The sequence below is a fragment of the Salvelinus alpinus genome, chromosome 37 (assembly GCF_045679555.1).
Source record: "Salvelinus alpinus chromosome 37, SLU_Salpinus.1, whole genome shotgun sequence".
NCBI lineage: Eukaryota > Metazoa > Chordata > Actinopteri > Salmoniformes > Salmonidae > Salvelinus > Salvelinus alpinus.
Window position 1 is genome coordinate 14,863,991 of NC_092122.1, and position 17,712 is coordinate 14,881,702.

Consider the following 17,712-nt stretch of genomic DNA (forward strand, 5'->3'; position numbering starts at 1 on the left):
CTAACAGACTCAGTCTAGTTTGATATACCTCAGTGTTCCACACTGTTAAACCCCTTTCTAACAGACTCAGTCTAGTTTGATATACCTCAGTGTACCACATGGTTAAACCCCTTTCTAACAGACTCCGTCTAGTTTGATATACCTCAGTGTTCCACACGGTTAAACCCCTTTCTAACAGACTCAGTCTAGTTTGATATACCTCAGTGTTCCACACTGTTAAACCCCTTTCTAACAGACTCAGTCTAGTTTGATATACCTCAGTGTACCACATGGTTAAACCCCTTTCTAACAGACTCAGTCTAGTTTGATATACCTCAGTGTACCACATGGTTAAACCCCTTTCTAACAGACTCAGTCTAGTTTGATATACCTCAGTGTTCCACATGGTTAAACCCCTTTCTAACAGACTCAGTCTAGTTTGATATACCTCAGTGTACCACACTGTTAAACCCCTTTCTAACAGACTCAGTCTAGTTTGATATACCTCAGTGTACCACACCGTTAAACCCCATTCCAACCCATTCTAATCTGTTGTTGATTCTAATTTTAGCAGCCATGATTGCTGTGCTTTGCAGCCCCACTGGATCAAGCTGTCATGACCTAGATAAGAACACTTGAGGAGATGACAATTTCTATTAAAGACACCGTACTAAAGGGCTGCTCACGCTATAGAGCTGAGCCAAGCCCAGCTGTACTAGGCAGCACAGTACGGTTCGGGTCGGCCCCATAGGGTGAATCAGACGTCACTGTCTGTGAGCTTAAAGGCAGCAGAATAACCAGTCCTGTGACTGGTATGGAGCAGAAGTCTGGTATGGAGCAGAAGTCCCACCTTTCTCCCGTCAGTGTTCTGCTTGTCAGACACTTCCCCTGCATTTGCAGGGTTGATTAACCCGGAGTGTAAACTTAAAGTGGTCGTTTGTTTCAGAGGGGCAGTGAACTGACCACCAGTCACAGCAGGAGGCACCAGGGCAGAGGGGGGTCTATAGAGTCATATTCCCAAAAATCACTGCTCCTTGAGTGTGTGTGTGTGTGTGTGTGTGTGTGTGTGTGTGTGTGTGTGTGTGTGTGTGTGTGTGTGTGTGTGTGTGTGTGTGTGTGTGTGTGTGTGTGTGTGTGTGTGTGTGTGTGTGTGTGTGTGTGTGTGTGTGTGTGTGTGTGTGTGAGAGAGAGAGAGAGAGGGAGAGTGTGAATGTGAAAACCCTGCTGGTCATCTACGAACATCTTGGCCATGTTCTGTTATAATCTCCACCCAGCACAGCCAGAAGAAGACTGGCCACCCCTCATAGCCTGGTTCCTCTCTAGGTTTCTTCCTAGGTTCCGGACATTCTAGGGAGTTTTTCCTAGCCACTGTACTTCTACACCTGCATTGCTTGCTGTTTGGGGTTTTAGGCTGGGTTTCGGTACAGCACTTTGTGACATCAGCTGATGTAAGAAGGGCTTTATAAATACATTTGATTGAAATTTGATGGATAAAGCTATATGGAATAAACAGTTTGTAGCATTAAGCTCAGCAGGTTCCTCAGAGGTTACATGAAATCACCATGACAACTCGGAGCTGTGAAACAGACTGAGGTATAAAATAGCTGTTGGTGTGGTAAATTAGAGTAAATGCTGCAGAGCTGAATTAAGTGCATGAGCTGACTGACACTACTGAGTGATAAACCAGCCTTAACCGGTTTCCTCCCATTCTCTCCAACATTCAGTTACCAACACAAATGATAGAGATACTACACAAGTCAGGTTCTCTGACCGTGAAGGCGTTACAATGCAAACTAGTAGAAATAGCTTCTTGAGTGTCTTTACCCTTGAAGACTATACCGTCTGTGTGTATGTATGCGTGTGTGTATCGGAGCTAAGAACGTGCCGTAAGCTCACTCAAAATGTCGCCGGTGGAGCTATCGAATAGGTCATGTGTGATGGTGTGATAGAGAAGCCTGGTTAAAGCCCAGTCAGAGGCAGGTTCAGGGAGGCAGCGCTATATGCTAAGCTAACACACTGACGGCAGTTACATGCATGGGTGCATGTGTGTTTGTGTGTGTCAACTCACGGTTCTGGAGGTTGGCGGAGCAGATGGACTGGTGAGGGAGACCATCTCCTGGATGGCCAGGCGTAGTTTGAGGCGGTGCAGGGGGTTACTGATGCCAATCTCCCTCTGGATCTCTGTGTCCGACAGGGCAGACATGATGGCACCGCTCTTCACGTTGGCACGACATGCCGCCACGTACCAGGCGGGCATCCCCAACCACAACTGAAACAGGAGGAAGACCATTTGTGGTTTCATGTAAAGTAGCGAGTGAGCTTGTTTTTACAAATTATAGGTGATGTGGTGGGAGAACTTGTCTACCATCCTTACTTATGGTAGACAAGTTGTGTAGCGCTTCCTTGTTTTAATAAAGATCTACTGAGAAACAGTAGGGGGCAGTCATGGTTGAAATGTTCACCTTGTATGTTCAAGCATGTTCTGTCATGATTAAATGAGGAAAAACTGAATACAGACATAGGATATTTCAATGAAGACAGAAAATAAACTGTGATGATTAATTGATAGGCAACGCATTCATTTACTTAATGAATACCCATGTTAATATTAAACAACATCACTATGGCCTTTATGAGGTGTATTGCCAAGCAATTACACTCAAACCCATTTGGAATTGATTTAACAGGGAAATGGTGTGCTGGGGAGAAAGTGGCATAGTAAATCACAGAGTAGACCTTTACCAACAGGCCTCTGAGGCTTCCACCAAGGTGACATCAAAATATGGGACACTGTCTCCTATAATATCAGTGAGATCCAGATTCAATCCACTGCCATAGGCCCAACACCAGAGTGTTTCCCAACTCCAGTCCTCCAACATCACACATTGCTGTTATAGCCTGGGACAAACACACCTCATTCAACTCATTGAGGGCTTGATGATCAGTTGACCAGTTGTATCAGGTGTGCTTGTCCAGGGCTACAATAAAAATGAGTACTGTTGGGGGTACTGGAGGACTGGAGTTGGGGAAACACTGGATTAGATAATAGACTTAATATAATAAAGCACAAAGAGTAATGTCAGCCGGAGGCGTAATCATTTTATAATAACTCTCGGTAACATGCTGACTACGGCATTGGAGTTCCCCGGGTCGTAATTACAACACAATACATCCAACGATTATGTAACAGCACTGTGTCGTTCTACATCCTTTACCAGTCATGTTTTGATTAAAGGAAAGCATCTGGTCTGCATTTCGAAGAGCCGTATTAGAAAGGGTGACCATTAGGCTGTGGAAAGGCATCGGGTAATTGATTTGAAATGTGAAACATCATCAACGGTCAGAGGTTAGAGGATAATGGGTGTCGTATCTCAGGTGAATGCTGAGTGTGCAGACTGGGGAGTCAAGGAGGAATAGACCACCTCACCGGGGTGGAGAATATTATCTTCTTCACAGAGTGGGAGTCTGGCACAGACCTTGTGAATCTATCCCAGAGGCGGGAGGATTGAGAATGGCTCCAGGCCAGAGTAGAGGAGTGCCTACCTCCAGCCAGGCCACCACTGTGGGGCCGTCCCATTGGGCGAAAGGTAAGCCTTTCCTCCTCGCCTCTTCCAACAGCTCGTGCCTGAGGGCGGGAGCAGAGACATGGGATTAATGCACTGCACACACACATATACTGAGACACTCACACCCCCTCACACAAGGCACTAGTATTACACCGAGATTTTGTGTATGTGTTCACTGTACAGTGCCACACACTTTATCTCTCACAGGCCAGAGCTTTCTGAAAGGGCACGGTCTTATCATACAGTACATCAATCTCTCCATACACACACTGCATGTAAAATGAGTACCTCTCTCTCTCTCTCTCTCTCTCTCTCTCTCTCTCTCTCTCTCTCTCTCTCTCTCTCTCTCTCTCTCTCTCTCTCTCTCTCTCTCTCTGCCTCTCTGCCTCTCTGCCTCTCTGTCTCTCTCTCTCTGCCTCTCTCTCTCTGCCTCTCTCTCTCTCTCTCTCTCTCTCTCTCTCTGCCTCTCTCTCTCTCTCTCTCTCTCTCTCTCTCTCTCTCTCTCTCTCTCTCTCTCTCTCTCTCTCTCTCTCTCTCTCTCTCTCTCTCTCTCTCTCTCTCTCTCTGCCTCTCTCTCTGCCTCTCTCTCTCACCCCCTCTCTCTCTTTCTCTCTGCCTCTCTCTCTCTCTCTCTGCCCTCCCTCTCTCTCTCTCTCTCTCTCTCTGCCCCTCTCTCTCTCTCTCTCTCTCTGCCCCCCTCTCTCTCTCTCTCTCTCTCTCTCTGCCCCTCTCTCTCTCACCATCTGGTCCAGACACACCTTGAAGGGACAGCTATGGCTGCTGGGCTGGTGACTGAAGCCTGACTTTGAGTTGCTAATCTGAAGAACCACCAATCTCCACTTGCCTCTGTGCTGCAGCTGGGAATGTGTTACTACTGCTGAAATACTAACTACAGAGAGACTGGGCTTTTTCTGCTGACTGCGATATCCTTTTGAGAGTCTTGCTGAATGTATTCTTTCTGGCCATCTTTAAATCGTGTTTGGTGTCTTTATTCACATTCTTTGATGGAATACTGCATTTTTGTGTGGCGGTGGAAGTGTTCAATAGGTAAACTAAGATGGCCCGAGTGAAATAGAGAAATGTGTTATTTATGCTGAGCACCACTTTGAAAGCAGTGCTAAGCACTCCCGCCGCCATACTCAGCTCAGAGTAAATTGCACCTTATCTAGGGAGAGCAGAGGAGAGGAGGTTCTCTTTACTCAGTCATGTACCAGGCAATTTGTAATATGCTGATTCCTGCGACACCAACTCTGTGAAAAGTCTATATAAATGTGTGTTTGGGGTATGTGTGTGTGTGTGTGTGTGTGTGTGTGTGTGTGTGTGTGTGTGTGTGTGTGTGTGTGTGTGTGTGTGTGTGTGTGTGTGTGTGTGTGTGTGTGTGTGTGGTCGTCTCATCTTTATTGCTGTGTGCACACTGTTAACTAATGGAGTTGGGGAGCAGATGGGTGGGAGGCCTGTGGTGTAGAAAAGAACCAGAGAGGCTACACTAGAGAGATACCCAACTGTGGAACGTTACTTCCTGAAGACAGTTGATAGTGTCTGATTGGTCTAAGAGTCTGAATATAGAGAGGGCCTGTTGAGCTGATACATACATAACTCACACAACATGCTACACACATAACAACAGACTTCTGAAGATACAATTCTATTCAGTGAACAGAATACTTCATGAGAGTTCGAAGGCAGAAACTAGTTCCTGAGTGCAGCTAAAATGTCTTCCATCTGGAGACATAGTGGCCAACATGAGGCATATGGAGAAAAGGCACGTGACACATTATGTATGTGACTTGGTCAGAGTTGAAGGCCTCAGTGCAGAGAAAGGGCACTTGAATACAGCATACAAAGACTGAATGGACTGACACACAACATAGGAGATGTGTCCATTGATATTAATCAATAATCAATTGTTTCCATTCAATGTGGTATCAATACAACAGGCATATAGATAGATATGTTCATGTCAGGTTGTTATGGATGAGGTATACATCCACTGAACATAGCTGGGAAAGGAAGGAAACAGTTATGACAAAGAAAATAAAACAACAAGATATGACGCCCCATAACCCGGTATCAGAACCGGTTATATCTCACAGTCACAGATATAGAAACACGCACAAGGAAGGAGGAAGGTGTTGGACATTCCAAGTATAAAAATCAACCCCATTAACGGGTGACGGCACACATTCTTTGTCCAGCCATGGATGCAGCCGCCACTGCACTGTGGGGAAGAAACATTTTATACGGTAAATGAAAAGATAGAAAGATCGAAAGGAAGAAAGATAGCTAGAAAGCAAGGGGTCATTAACAGCCATAGAGGGTCAGAGTGACGTCAGCTTTGGCACCGGCCATTGGGAGGGGGACAGATGGATGGACAGGGGTGGACAGACGGCACAGCGCTGACAATGGAGATGTCCAGGTGTCACACTGTCACAACTTACCCGCTTCTTTAGTCACAGGATGAGAGGGAGGGAGGAAGAGTACAAGGAGAGAGAGAGAGGAAGAGAAAGTGACGGGAGACAAAAAGTGCACAATTGTTAATGAGTTAACAGCCCCCCCCCCCCCCCTCCCCCCACCTTGCCCCCAAACACACACGAATGCACAAACACACACACACACACACACACACTGCCCATACATGCACGGACACATATTCAAACACACACACACACACACACACACACACACACACACGGATGCAGGCACCCACACACACACACACAGCAAAATAGAAACAGGCTCTCAAGTAGACAGGTGACAAGAGCTTTTCCAAAGACTGACATTAGAACAGTAGAATGACAAGTCAAAGAGTAGTATTGGTTAGCAAAAGAACAGCCACTTTCTTCTTCTCTTTGGTTGATGCAGCTTTCTACAGCATCGCGTGCAGGCAGACGAAAGATAATGCACTTGGGGCAAGACACCTGCAATGCATTGGTTCACATTCTTCACAGGAACAAACCAGCCAAATGCCAAACATTACCCAACACATCACACATACACAACACATCAGCAATGAACCAATGAACGATCACGATATTGACCAGGCTGAAAATGTCAATGTAAATTCAGCAGGCAGTTCAATAGCATGCACTGGAGGAGAGCATCAAGATGCAAGGCGGTCCATTTCCTGGAAAACTGGAGAATCGACCCCAAATAGAACACAGTCGTCATCATCATAATACCTTCTATTGATCATCTGTAAGGGTGGGAAAGTTATTTGTCATGACAACTCAAAGCTCGCCTATAGAGAACGCATTTGTCATTTGGCACTGACACGGTAGACACATACATCCCCAGTTGAAAGGAGAGGAAACTTGCACATGAGGGAACCCCCCTGTTTTGTCGTTCATGTGTGGGTTTAAAGGAGGACTATATCTGGAAAACCAAACCAAAAGCATGAACTAAGAATCGTAGGCATACAATGTGTGACATGAATAGACTTCTAACCCAATCAATAGTCTGACTGTGTTTGGTTAGGGGGGATCCCTCTATTGTACGTCTATTCAGGTTCCTGGTCTGTATTGATCCTCTCTCTGCTGGAGAGTGGGAGTATTGGAGATGTATCTTCTATCCAGCCACATGGGCAACTGCCTCCTATACAGGGAAAGGACTAATGAAACCAGATATTCCTCACCAGCCACTGTGTACGGGGTCAAAGGTTGGAAACAGGATAATGATCTCTATTCAGATTTACTATAGACAGACACTGCTGTCTGGCACATAAAAAGGTGTGTGCATCATAACACTTTACTACAGTAGTGTCATGTACCGTAGATTAACACAGGGGGTGTTAGTACTGGTGTGGTACATTGCCCAGTGTTTCTAGTGACACAGGTATGATTTATCTCCCACTGGCTGTGATGTGAGGCAATAGAGTATTATTGAGCGCAAGGTTGTCGTTTTTTGGGGGTGAAATGCTGTGGTGGCAGGTTTGAGGGGCAGGAAGGGGGTGTTGTGAAAGCTTACTTCTTTTTCAGCCGGCGGTCTTTCTCAGCCTGAGTCCCCAGCTTCCCCACAGCCATGTCCTGACCCAGGTCTGGATCAGACACTCCTGTGAGAGAGGGAGAATGGGACATTACTGCACTGCCTGCATGGCTCATAGAAATCATCCCGTGTAGATAGCATCCAGACAGTACTAGCAAGGAGCCACACTTATCTCCTCTGAATCTGTACTCAACAGAGAGTTTACGCTTTTTCATAGTCACATAATCTACTTCACACAGATGGCAGAGTCATTAGAGGTGATGTTTGGATGGTGAGGTGGTAAGTCATAACCTCTGTGACAAGTATCATCTAACATAATACAGGCAGGTTAAGGCCCTCAGATCCTTAAAAAAGTTCTACAGCTGCACCGTCGAGAGCATCTTGACTGACTGCATCACCATTTGGTATGGCAATTGGCCAGCACAGTACATCCCTGAGGTTGAGCTCCCTGCCATCCAGGATCTCTATATCAGGCAGGGTCAGAGGAAGGCCCCAAAAATTGGGCATTTGAGACAGCTTCTATCCCAAAGCCATAAGAAAAAGAGTCAATTAATGGTACCTGAACTATCTGCACTAACCCTCTTGCACTGACCCTATGTACACTCACTAGACTATATATACACACCATACTGTATACACACTCACTAGACTATATACACACACCATACTGTATACACACTCACTAGACTAAATATACACACCATATACACATGCCTACGAAATACTTATTTTCCACCATAATTTGCAAATAAATTCATAAAAAATCCTACAATGTGATTTTCTGGATTCTTTTCCCTCATTTCGTCTGTCATAGTTAAAGTGTACCTATGATGAAAATTACAGGCCTCTCTCATCTTGTTAAGTGGGAGAACTTTCACAATTGGTGGCTGACTAAATACTTTTTTGCCCCACTGTATAGTCTAGTGAGTGTGTATATGGTGTGTATATATAGTCTACTGAGTGTGTATATGGTGTGTATATATAGTCTAGTGAGTGTGTATATGGTGTGTATATATAGTCTAGTGAGTGTGTATATGGTGTATATATATATAGTCTAGTGAGTGTGTATATGGTGTGTATATATGGTCTAGTGAGTGTGTATATGGTGTGTATATATAGTCTAGTGATTGTGTATATGGTGTGTATATATAGTCTAGTGAGTGTGTATATGGTGTGTATATATATAATCTAGTGAGTGTGTATATGGTGTATATATATATAGTCTAGTGAGTGTGTATATGGTGTGTATATATAGTCTAGTGAGTGTGTATATGGTGTGTATATATATAATCTAGTGAGTGTGTATATATATATAGTCTGGTGAGTGTGTATATGGTGTGTATATATAGTCTAGTGAGTCTGTATATGGTGTGTATATATGGTCTAGTGAGTGTGTTTATGGTGTGTATATATAGTCTAGTGAGTGTGTATATGGTGTGTATATATGGTCTAGTGAGTGTGTTTATGGTGTGTATATATAGTCTAGTGAGTGTGTATATGTAACAGTATAACTTTAATACGTCCCCTCGCCCCGACACGGGCGCGAACCAGGGACCCTCTGCACACATCAACAACTGACACCCACGAAGCGTCGTTACCCATCGCTCCACAAAAGCCGCGGCCCTTGCAGAGCAAGGGGAAACCCTACTTAAGTCTCAGAGCAAGTGACGTAACTGATTGAAATGCTAGTAGCGCATACCCGCTAACTAGCTAGCCATTTCACATCCGTTACACTCACCCCCCTTTCAACCTCCTCCTTTTCCGCAGCAACCAGTGATCCGGGTCAACAGCATCAATGTAACAGTATAACTTTAGTACCGTCCCCTCGCCCCGACACGGGCGCGAACCAGGGACCCTCTGCACACATCAACAACTGACACCCACGAAGCGTCGTTACCCATCGCTCCACAAAAGCCGCGGCTCTTGCAGAGCAAGGGGAAACCCTACTTAAGTCTCAGAGCAAGTGACGTAACTGATTGAAATGCTAGTAGCGCATACCCGCTAACTAGCTAGCCATTTCACATCCGTTACATATATATATGGTGTGTACTCACTAGACTATATATACACACCATATACACACTCACTAGACTATATATACACACCATAAACACACTCACTAGACCATATATACACACCATATACACACTCACTAGACTATATATACACACCATATACACACTCACTAGACTATATATATATACACACTCACTAGATTATATATATACACACCATATACACACTCACTACATATACACACCATATACACAATCACTAGACTATATATACACACCATATACACACTCACTAGACTATATGTACACACACTCACTCAGACACACTACACTGTCACTCTCACACAAATCCCTCACACATTCAAACATGCACGCACACACACACACGCACACACACACAATGCTGCTGCTATTCTGTTCTTTATTTTACTCATATTATTATCTATCCTGATGCCTAGTCACTTTACCCTGCCTTCATGTACATATCCACCTCAAATACCTTATTCTTATCTATCCTGATGCCCAGTCACTTTACCCTGCCTTCATGTACATATCTACCTCAAATACCTTATTATTATCTACCCTGATGCCTAGTCACTTTACCCTGCCTTCATGTACATATCTACCTCAAATACCTTATTATTATCTACCCTGATGCCTAGTCACTTTACCCTGCCTTCATGTACATATCTACCTCAAATACCTTACTATTATTATCTATCCTGATGCCTAGTCACTTTACCCTGCCTTCATGTACATATCTACCTCAAATACCTTATTATCTATCCTGATGCCTAGTCACTTTACCCTGCCTTCATGTACATATCTACCTCAAATACCTTACTATTATCTATCCTGATGCCTAGTCACCTTACCCTGCCTTCATGTACATATCTACCTCAAATACCTTACTATTATTATCTATCCTGATGCCTAGTGACTTTACCCTGCCTTCATGTACATATCTACCTCAAATACCTTATTATTATCTACCCTGATGCCCAGTCACTTTACCCTGCCTTCATGTACATATCTACCTCAAATACCTTACTATTATCTATCCTGATGCCCAGTCACTTTACCCTGCCTTCATGTACATATCTACCTCAAATACCTTATTATTATTATCTATCCTGATGCCTAGTCACTTTACCCTGCTGCCTTCATGTACATATCTACCTCAAATACCTTATTTTTATTATCTATCCTGATGCCTAGTCACTTTACCCTGCTGCCTTCATGTACATATCTACCTCAAATACCTCGTACCGCTGCACATTGATCTGGAACTGGTACTCCCTGTATATAAACTCAACAAAAAAAGAAACGCCATCTCAATGTCAACTGCGTTTATTTAAAAAAAACTTAACATGTGTAAATATTTGTAAGTTCCACAGACATGTGACTAACAGAAATTAGAGGGGGGGTCAAAGGGGGGGTCAAAATCAAAAGTAACAGTCAATATCTGGTGTGGCCACCAGCTGCATTAAGTACTGCAGTACTGCATCTCCTCCTCATGGACTGCACCAGATTTACCAGTTCTTGCTGTGAGATGTTACCCCACTCTTCCACCAAAGCACCTGCAAGTTCCCAGACATTTCTGGGGGGAATGGCTCTAGCCCTCACCCTCCGATCCAACAGGTCCCAGATGTGCTCAATGGGATTGAGATCCGGGCTCTTCGCTGGCCATGGCAGAACACTGACATTCCTGTCTTGCAGGAAATCACGCACAGAACGAGCAGTATGGCTGGTGGCAGGATGTGGGTGGGTTTGTGCCCATAGGCGACGTTATTGCCGGTGATGTCTGGTGAGGACCTGCCTTACAACAGGCCTACAAGCCCTCAGTCCAGCCTCTCTCAGCCTATTGCGGACAGTCTGAGCACTGATGGAGGGATTGTGCGTTCCTGGTGTAAATCGGGCAGTTGTTGTTGCCATCCTGTACCTGTCCCGCAGGTGTGATGTTCAGATGTTCCGATCCTGTGCAGGTGTTGTTACACGTGGTCTGCCACTACGAGGACAATCAGCTGTCCGTCTTGTCTCCCTGTAGCGCTGTCTTAGGCGTCTCACAGTACGGACATTGCAATTTATTGCCCTGCAGTCCTCATGCCTCCTTGCAGCATGCCTAAGGCACATTCACGCAGATGAGCAGGGACCCTGGGTATTTTTCTTTTGGTGTTTTTCCAGAGTCAGTAGAAAGGCCTCTTTAGTGTCCTAAGTTTTCATAACTGTGATCTTAATTGCCTACCGTCTGTAAGCTGTTAGTGTCTTAATGACGTTCCACAGGTGCATGTTCATGAATTGTTTATGGTTTATTGAACAAGCATGGGAAACAGTGTTTAAACCCTTTACAATGAAGATCTGTGAAGTTAGTTGGATTTTTACGAATTATCTTTGAAAGACAGGGTCCTGAAAAACGGACGTTTCTTTTTTTGCTGAGTTTAGATCCATTATTGATCTGGTACTGGTACTCCCTGTATATAGCTCCATTATTGATCTGGTACTGGTACTCCCTGTACATAGCTCCATTATTGATCTGGTACTGGTACTCCCTGTATATAGCTCCATTATTTATTTATTTTATTTATTTATCCGTTATTTTACCAGGTAAGTTGACTGAGAACACGTTCTCATTTACAGCAACAACCTGGGGAATAGTTACAGGGGAGAGGAGGGGGATGAATGAGCCAATTGTAACCTGGGGATTATTAGGTGACCATGATGGTAGCCATTAGGTAGCCATGATTGATCTGGTACTGGTACTCCCTGTATATACCTTCATTATTGATCTGCTACTGGTACTCCCTGTATATAGATCCATTATTGATCTGGTACTGGTACTCCCTGTATATAGCTTCATTATTGATCTGGTACTGGTACTCCCTGTATATAGATCCATTATTGATCTGGTACTGGTACTCCCTGTATACAGCTCCATTATTGATCTGGTACTGGTACTCCCTGTATATAGCTCCATTATTGATCTGGTACTGGTACTCCCTGTATATAAATCCATTATTGATCTGGTACTGGTACTACCAGTATATAGATCCATTATTGATCTGGTACTGGTACTCCCTGTATATAGCTCCATTATTGATCTGGTACTGGTACTCCCTGTATATAGATCCATTATTGATCTGGTACTGGTACTCCCTGTATACAGCTCCATTATTGATCTGGTACTGGTACTCCCTGTATATAGCTCCATTATTGATCTGGTACTGGTACTCCCTGTATATAGATCCATTATTGATCTGGTACTGGTACTACCTGTATATAGATCCATTATTGATCTGGTACTGGTACTACCTGTATATATTTCTTATTTTATTCCGCTATTCTATTTTTTATCATCATTTATTTTACTTGTTTGGAAATGTTCGTAAGCATTTCACTGTAAAGTCTACACCTGTTGTATTCGGCGCAGGTGATAAATACAATTTGATTTGAGAAAGTATTATCCCCCTGGCAAGGCATCCTATGTGCTCCTGTCAGTCACTCTGAATCAGAACGTCCGCTAAGCTGATAAATGACTAAAATGTCAATGTAAATGAATGACTACTCATTAACCAAACAGTACATAAGAGCAACTCATATCAGAGAGGTGCTGAGTGTAGACCAGTACCTTGACTCTGCCCGATGGCCTCCCTGTGGGCATGCAGCTGTGCCAGTCTGGTCTTCTCCTTCTTGCCAAACAGGCGTCCGATGGAGGACTTGATGCCCTTCTTCTTGGGTTGCTTGTTGATGGAGTCCTGACTGCTGGCTACGCTGCTCAGAGCACTGGCCTCTGCCTCCAGGCTGGCAGCAATGCTGCAAACACACGCATGCATGCACGCACACACACAGTCAAGGAAAAATATACAACTTGGGTAAGAGACAATTTGTCTCATAAATTACCGTCAGGATGAAGAAGGTGGAGTGTGTGTGTGTGTGTGTGTGTGTGTGTGTGTGTGTGTGTGTGTGTGTGTGTGTGTGTGTGTGTGTGTGTGTGTGTGTGTGTGTGTGTGTGTGTGTGTGTGTGTGTGTGTGTGTGTGTGAGCGCTATAAGTGCAGCATACCCTCGGGCCTCGTTGTGTGAGGAGGCTGGCAGTGTGCGGGTCATGCGTACGGTCCGGGGCGTGGGGGGAGGGGACGTCTCACACTTGATGGTAGCCTTGTCCTGGCCGTCATCGTCTGTGGCCGCAATCTGACCGTGGAGAGGTGAAGAGACCTGTTAGTAGCTCTTATTAAACTAGTATAGTAACACCTCACACATCAATCTCTACAACACTGTTATTACACTATAGTAACACCTCACATATCAATCTCTACAATACTGTTATTACACTATAGTAACACCTCACACATCAATCTCTACAACACTGTTATTACACTATAGTAACACCTCACATATCAATCTCTACAACACTGTTATTACACTATAGTAACACCTCACATATCAATCTCTACAACATTTATTACACTATAGTAACACCTCACGTATCAATCTCTACAACACTGTTATTACACTATAGTAACACCTCACACATCAATCTCTACAACACTGTTATTACACTATAGTAACACCTCACACATCAATCTCTACAACACTGTTGCTTCCAGCCTACAAACAGAAACTAAAACAGCAAGCTCCCGCGCTCAGGTCTGTTCAACGCTGGTCCGACCAATCTGATTCCGCGCTTCAAGACTGCTTCGATCACGTGGATTGGGATATGTTCCGCATTGCGTCCAACAACAACATTGACGAATACGCTGATTCGGTGAGCGAGTTCATTAGAAAGTGCATTGACGATGTCGTACCCACAGCAACGATTAAAACATTCCCAAACCAGAAACCGTGGATTGATGGCAGCATTCGCGTGAAACTGAAAGCGCGAACCACTGCTTTTAACCAGGGCAAGGTGACCGGAAACATGACCGAATACAAACAGTGTAGCTATTCCCTCCGCAAGGCAATCAAACAAGCTAAGTGCCAGTATAGAGACAAAGTAGAGTCGCAATTCAACAGCTCAGACACAAGAGGTAAGTGGCAGGGTCTACAGTCAATCACGGATTACAAAAAGAAAACCAGCCCCGTCGCGGACCAGGATGTCTTGCTCCCAGACAGACTAAATAACTTTTTTGCTCGCTTTGAGGACAATACAGTGCCACTGACATGGCCCGCTAGCAAAACCTGCGGGCTCTCCTTCACTGCAGCCGAGGTGAGTAAAACATTTAAACGTGTTAACCCTCGCAAGGCTGCAGGCCCAGACGGCATTCCCAGCCGCGTCCTCAGAGCATGCGCAGACCAGCTGGCTGGTGTGTTTAAGGACATATTCAATCAATCCTTATCCCAGTCTGCTGTTCCCACATGCTTCAAGAGGGCCACCATTGTTCCTGTTCCCAAGAAAGCTAAGGTAACTGAGCTAAATGACTACCGCCCCGTAGCACTCACTTCCGTCATCATGAAGTGCTTTGAGAGACTAGTCAAGGACCATATCACCTCCACCCTACCTGACACCCTAGACCCATTCCAATTTGCTTACCGACCCAATAGGTCCACAGACGACGCAATCGCAACCACACTGCACACTGCCCTAACCCATCTGGACAAGAGGAATTACCTATGTGAGAATGCTGTTCATCGACTACAGCTCAGCATTTAACACCATAGTACCCTCCAAACTCGTCATCAAACTCGAGACCCTGGGTCTCGACCCCGCCCTGTGCAACTGGGTCCTGGACTTCCTGACGGGCCGCCCCCAGGTGGTGAGGGTAGGTAACAACATCTCCACCCCGCTGATCCTCAACACTGGGGCCCCACAAGGGTGCGTTCTGAGCCCTCTCCTGTACTCCCTGTTCACCCACGACTGCGTGGCCATGCATGCCTCCAACTCAATCATCAAGTTTGCGGACGACACTACAGTGGTAGGCTTGATTACCAACAACGACGAGACGGCCTACAGGGAGGAGGTGAGGGCCCTCGGAGTGTGGTGTCAGGAAAATAACCTCACACTCAACGTCAACAAAACAAAGGAGATGATTGTGGACTTCAGGAAACAGCAGAGGGAGCACCCCCCTATCCACATCGACGGGACAGTAGTGGAGAAGGTGGAAAGTTTTAAGTTCCTCGGTGTACACATCACGGACAAAATGAATTGGTCCACCCACACAGACAGTGTTGTGAAGAAGGCGCAGCAGCGCCTCTTCAACCTCAGGAGGCTGAAGAAATTCGGCTTGTCACCAAAAGCGCTCACAAACTTCTACAGATGCACAATCGAGAGCATCCTGTCGGGCTGTATCACTGCCTGGTATGGCAACTGCTCCGCCCACAACCGTAAGGCTCTCCAGAGGACAGTGAGGTCTGCACAACGCATCACCGGGGGCAAACTACCTGCCCTCAAGGACACCTACACCACCCGATGTCACAGGAAGGCCATAAAGATCATCAAGGACAACAACCACCCAAGCCACTGCCTGTTCACCCCGCTATCATCCAGAAGGCGAGGTCAGTACAGGTGCATCAAAGCAGGGACCGAGAAACTGAAAAACAGCTTCTATCTCAAGGCCATCAGACTGTTCAACAGCCACCACTAACATTTAGTGGCCGCTGCCAACATACTGACTCAACTCCAGCCACTTTAATAATGGGAATTGATGGAAATTATGTAAAAATGTATCACTAGCCACTTTAAACAATGCCACTTAATATAATGTTTACATACCCTACATTACTCATCTCATATGTATATGTATATACTGTACTCTATATCATCTACTGCATCTTGCCATCTTTATGTAATACATGTATCACTAGCCACTTTAAACTATGCCACTTTATGTTTACATACCCTACATTACTCATCTCATATGTATATGTATAGACTGTACTCTATACCATCTACTGCATCTTGCCTATGCCGTTCTGTACCATCACTCATTCATATATCTTTATGTACATATTCTTTATCCATTTACACTTGTGTGTATAAGGTAGTAGTTGTGGAATTGTTAGGTTAGATTACTTGTTGGTTATTACTGCATTGTCGGAACTAGAAGCACAAGCATTTCGCTACACTCGCATTAACATCTGCTAACCATGTGTATGTGACAAATAAAATTTGATTTGATAGTCACACCTCACACATCAATCTCTACAACATTGTTTGCTTATAGGTCTTCAGAGTACAATAATGGCAAGGATACACCAGACCATGACAGTCATCTACAGGAAGACAGAGGTACTATGCATTTGAAATGTCTAATGTAATAAAATGAACATATCATTAGTACTGTACCTTTCTCCTGTGTTTCCTCAGATCACTGGGCTGCAGGGTGGAGGACAGGAAAGAAAAGGAAAACAGCAGTTTACAGTAAATCAGTAAGATTAAACTAAAATGTCCTCCCCCATACAGAAACACCTCATGTATAGTTATAGACATGGCTAGCCGATATACCATCAGGTGGGCACATAACCTGTCAATTACACATTACACCACACAATCAATTACAGTGATTTGTTGACAAGATAACCTGCTTTGCCACTATTCATTTGAGAGGTCAATAAAATCAAAGGCTCATTCTTTAAAAGCCCCTGGGTATTGGCAACATTCACTCTCTGAGACCGTTTGACTGGCTGGCTGGCTGGCTGGCTGGCTGGCTGGCTGGATGGCTGGATGGCTGGATGGCTGGATGGATTGTGGGGATTTGAATATTTTTAGCCCAGTGGAGGATAGAAAAAAGAGACAGACTCCCTGTGATGGGGACATCTGGAGCACTACAACCCTGGGTCAGTGTGCTGAGTGTGTGTGTGTGACAGACAGACAGACAGACAGACAGACAGACAGACAGACAGACAGACAGACAGACAGACAGACAGACAGACAGACAGACAGACAGACAGACAGACAGACAGACAGACAAAAAACAATAATTAGTGTGTTATTAGTTTAAGCAGACCGTGTTTGTTCACTGCTGTGACTAAGATGAAGATCAGATCGAACCTTCTGACCAATCCATGCATTCTGACTTGGAATGCTTGTACTAAATTTACAGGCTAATGAAATATGGGATATTTGTAGATGGATATGTTTATGTACTCTGAAGTGCTCCTTGTCTTGTCCCATGCTGTATGTGTGACTCTTCTATTGTTTGTTGCCATAAAGAAGAATATACTACAGTATAGGACAAGG

The 17,712-nt window shown here is 44.7% G+C and overlaps 1 protein-coding gene across 16 annotated transcripts in view; it reads right to left on the reverse strand.

Annotated features, from left to right (window-relative positions):
- LOC139565738 (liprin-alpha-2-like) overlaps nt 1-17,712 on the reverse strand; it is a 298,291-nt gene that overhangs the window by 9,983 nt on the left and 270,596 nt on the right. For all 16 annotated transcript variants that reach the window (XR_011672963.1, XR_011672964.1, XR_011672961.1 and 13 more), the window contains 6 exons: nt 16,819-16,848; nt 13,600-13,727; nt 13,167-13,351; nt 7,509-7,593; nt 3,523-3,604; nt 2,048-2,248 (listed from right to left, as the gene is read on the reverse strand). Coding sequence is in view for 5 of the 16 variants with exons in the window: in XM_071386250.1 (XP_071242351.1) it covers nt 2,048-2,248; nt 3,523-3,604; nt 7,509-7,593; nt 13,167-13,351; nt 13,600-13,727; nt 16,819-16,848 (711 nt within the window). In the remaining 11 variants the exon portion in view is untranslated. The remainder of the gene's footprint in view (nt 1-2,047; nt 2,249-3,522; nt 3,605-7,508; nt 7,594-13,166; nt 13,352-13,599; nt 13,728-16,818; nt 16,849-17,712) is intronic.